A 3,652-nucleotide genomic window follows, 5' to 3' on the forward strand; every position below is an offset into this window, starting at 1 on the left:
TCACTCTTCATCATGTGGATATTTGTTACTTACAAGAGTCAAAGTTGAGTAGTGTGGACATATCCATGTGGAGATCCATCGGGGGGGGGCGGTCTCGTCTTGACCATTTTGCTTTCTTACCCGCCCTTGGGTCTGCAGGAGGAATTATTGTGGGTTGGAATAATTTGCTATTTGAGGGTAAAGTGCTTCATGTTGGCTCGTTTTGTCTTTCTGTCGAATTTAAAAATAGGGCAAACAATATTACCTGGGTGTGCACTTTTGTCTATGGGCCTAACGCTAGAAACCTGAAACAAAGTTTTTGGAATGAAATTCGATCCCATCAACCTGGTGTGGGTTTACCTTGGGTCATATGTGGGGATTTTAACTCGATTTTTGCTTCTTCTGATAAGTCGAGTGGGGTCGCTAATCGCGAGGACATTAGATTGGCACAAGCTTTTTTTATGTGACCTTCAATTGATGGAACCCCCGTCCAATGGAAATCAGTTTACTTGGATCAATGGTCATTCAAATCCGATTTGGGTTAAGCTTGATCGATTTTTAATTAACTCGCTCTGGATCACGTTATTCCCCAAGGTCTTACAAAACTGCCTGCCCAGGCTGGGATCTGATCATGTCCCGATTAGACTAGAAGTGGGGTTTCATTTGCCTATTCCTAGATCTTTTCGTTTTGAGCAAGCATGGTGTTTGACTGATAATTTTGATATGCTCATCCGGGAGTGGTGGAGCTCTCTTCACCCCTGTGGGTGTGGGGCCTTCATCTTAGCTAAGAAGATCACTCGATTAAGGGAGAATCTTAAAACCTGGGCAAAATTTGAGTTCGGATCCATCAAGCTGAAAAAGCTTGGGCTTTTACACGAGATGGATTTGTTGGACCGTGTCAGAGAGACTCGTTCTCTTACCCCCTTTGAGGTCAATGGTGAGGTCCATCTGAGGACTAAGTTAGGGGCGATCCTTAGGCAGGAGGAAACTTATTGGAAGCAAAGGGCCAGAATGAATTGGATTAAAGAGGGGGATGAAAATACTAGATTCTTTCACTTAGTCGCGAATGGGAGAAGAAACCGAAACTTTATTCCTTGGGTTTTGCGGGATAATATTCGGGTGGATGACATTGATGGTATAGGAAGAACTTTCACTTCCTACTATCAAAACCTTTATGGCACGGAGCTGACTTATAGACATCGGATCAACTGGACTGCACTATTAGGGAACAAGGGTATGCAGATAAGGCACCGGGTCCGGATGGTTTTCCTATGTTATTTTTTCAGAAATGTTGGGATATTGTTAAGGCTGACATCTTTTTACTCTGTGAGGATTTTTATTGGGGGCGAGCCAACCTTGAAAGGATTAATTGGTCGAATATTGCACTGATCACAAAGAGGCATTGCCCTCAAGACCCCTTGCATTATCGACCAATTAGCTTGATTAACTGCTCGCTAAAAATCATCACCAAAATCCTTGCTAACAGGCTTAGCACTAAGATTGATGAATTAATTGACCCAAATCAGTCAGCGTTCATAAAAGGAAGATGTATCACTGACAATATTGCTACTGCTCAGGAACTTATCTTCTACATGCAGAAGAATCATCTCATGGGTCTTATTCTTAAGGTCGACTTCTCTAAGGCCTTTGATTCTGTTGATTGGGGTTTCCTCTTGGAGCTATTAAGAGCCAGAAGGTTTGGGGAGAGATGGATTGGGTGGGTTCAAACCATTCTGACCTCTTCTAAGGCTAAATTCCTAGTCAATAATGTTCAAAGTGGTTATGTCCGCTTCCGTAGAGGTTTACGGCAGGGGGACCCTCTCTCCCCTTTGCTATTTGCACTTGTGGTGGATGTATTGAGCTCAATGTTTAATCATGCTCTTAGCACGGGGATCCTGCATGGGATCCCATTTGGGGGCTCTGGGTCAAAATGTGTCATCTTCAGTATGCTGATGATCTCTTGGTTATGTCTACTAGAGGGGGGGAAGATCTTAGAATTATCAAATTGATTCTATATGTGTTTGAGAGGCTTTCCGGTCTAGCGGTCAATTCTAAAAAGACATGTCTTTATATCTCTCAAAAGAATCTTGAACCTCAGGCTTTCTTAGCTAATACACTCCACTGCTGGGTTGGCGTTCTCCCTTTGACCTATCTTGGGATACCTATCTCTGGAGGACGGCCGCGGAAGCAAGACTGGGATATCCTGATCAATAAGGTTAGATCCAGACTGGAAATTTGGAAGTCCAAATTTCTATCTCTCGGGGGAAGATTAACGCTGTTGAACTCTGTTCTTACTGTCATCCCCACCTATTGGATGTCCTTATTCAAGCTGCCCTGCTGGGTGATTAGGAGCATTGATAAAATATGGAGAGACTTCCTCTGGTCTGGCCCGGACCTGCAGCATCCTAAGATCCGTTTAGTTAGTTGGGCGAGATTGTGTAGATTTAGAGAGCAAGGGGGTTGGAATATTCTCAACTTGGAAGTGTTTAATAATGATCTCCTTGGCAAGTGGTGGTGGAAGATCATTTCGGGGGTTCGATGGTGTGGGGCCGAGATTTTTAGAGAAAATTATTTTGGTAGTAGGCCAACCTGGAATCTTTTCCATAAGCAGTATGGTAGAAGATCGGTCTTCTGGAATGGTATCCTCAAGATCTTACCTGCCTTCCGGAAAAACATTTGCTCTCTTGTTAAGGAAGGATCTACCACTCTCTTCTGGCTAGATAACTGGGTGGAGGGTCGTGCCCCTGCAGATATCTGACCTCATCTGTTTCTGTCCTCCAGGGACAAGGAGGGCACGGTCAGGGATCTACTCAATGGGGGGTTGGTCATTCCTTTTGGGGACTTCCCTCGGGAAGGTAGCTTGATTACTTCATTTTGCCTTCAGAATAGCGCAATTATTGATGGTTGACGTTGGAAGCTTTCCTCTAACGGGGTGTTCTCCGTCAAATCCTTCTATCAATTCTTGAATGATGGAGGACTTCACTGTAGATGGACCCCCTTCATTCTTAAAGGTTGTTGCCCTAGGAAAATTAACCTCTTAAATTGGTTGGTTTGGGACAACAAAATTCTTACCTTGCAGAACCTTGCTATTAGGAGGTGTAACACCCTTCAGGATATCACTTGTGTGATGTGTCACTCCGCGATTGAGTCTGCAGATCACATCTTCACCCAGTGTTCGGTCGCCTCTCAAATTTGGGGTTTCTTCTGCCATTTATTTGGAGGTCTTCGTAACCCAAATTCTCTGATAGACCTGTGGGGGAACTGGCATTCCCAATTTTCTAACTCCTTGACTCACTGTTGGGATTTGCTCCTTCGAGCTGTGACTTGGAATATTTGGTTGGAAAGGAATGCATGCATATTTGATTGTGCTTGTTCATCTACTACTTCTGTCTTTCTTAAGATTATTCATATGGTGCTTATGTGGATGAATGCAGCTCCTGACTCGAAGAAAGCTAAATTTGAGGAGCCAAGCAGCAAACTTAGGAGAAGCCTTGATTTCCTCTCCTCTCGTGACTTGGAGCAGGGGGCTCAGTCCGATCTGGTTCCTTCTCAGAGCGAGGGATAGTACCTTGATGTTTTTTTGCCCTTGGAGGGGTCTGTCCTCCGAGTGGTCTTTTGTTTCTTTTTCCCTTGTTTTGGTTTGTGTTGTATCCTGTTTTTGTTTTGTTTTTTC

The 3,652-nt window shown here is 44.0% G+C and overlaps 1 protein-coding gene across 1 annotated transcript; it reads left to right on the top strand.

Annotated features, from left to right (window-relative positions):
* The first annotated feature begins 456 nt into the window (after positions 1-456).
* On the top strand, positions 457-2,737 carry LOC120277641. The gene is made up of 3 exons (XM_039284498.1): positions 457-1,242; positions 1,287-1,832; positions 1,925-2,737. Exons 1-3 carry the CDS (start codon positions 457-459, stop codon positions 2,735-2,737), a joined length of 2,145 nt encoding a protein of 714 aa, XP_039140432.1.
* The last annotated feature ends 915 nt before the right edge of the window (positions 2,738-3,652 follow it).

The sequence above is a fragment of the Dioscorea cayenensis genome, chromosome 15 (genome assembly GCF_009730915.1).
Source record: "Dioscorea cayenensis subsp. rotundata cultivar TDr96_F1 chromosome 15, TDr96_F1_v2_PseudoChromosome.rev07_lg8_w22 25.fasta, whole genome shotgun sequence".
Lineage (NCBI taxonomy): Eukaryota > Viridiplantae > Streptophyta > Magnoliopsida > Dioscoreales > Dioscoreaceae > Dioscorea > Dioscorea cayenensis.

Bases quoted from the DNA above. Each gene is read 5' to 3' on its own strand.
- LOC120277641 (XM_039284498.1), top strand. From the start codon at position 457: ATGGAACCCCCGTCCAATGGAAATCAGTTTACTTGGATCAATGGTCAT. The intron at 1,243-1,286 runs GTTTTCCTATGT...GATATTGTTAAG, and splicing joins TAAGGCACCGGGTCCGGATG to GCTGACATCTTTTTACTCTG. The intron at 1,833-1,924 runs GTATTGAGCTCA...TGTCATCTTCAG, and splicing joins TATTTGCACTTGTGGTGGAT to TATGCTGATGATCTCTTGGT.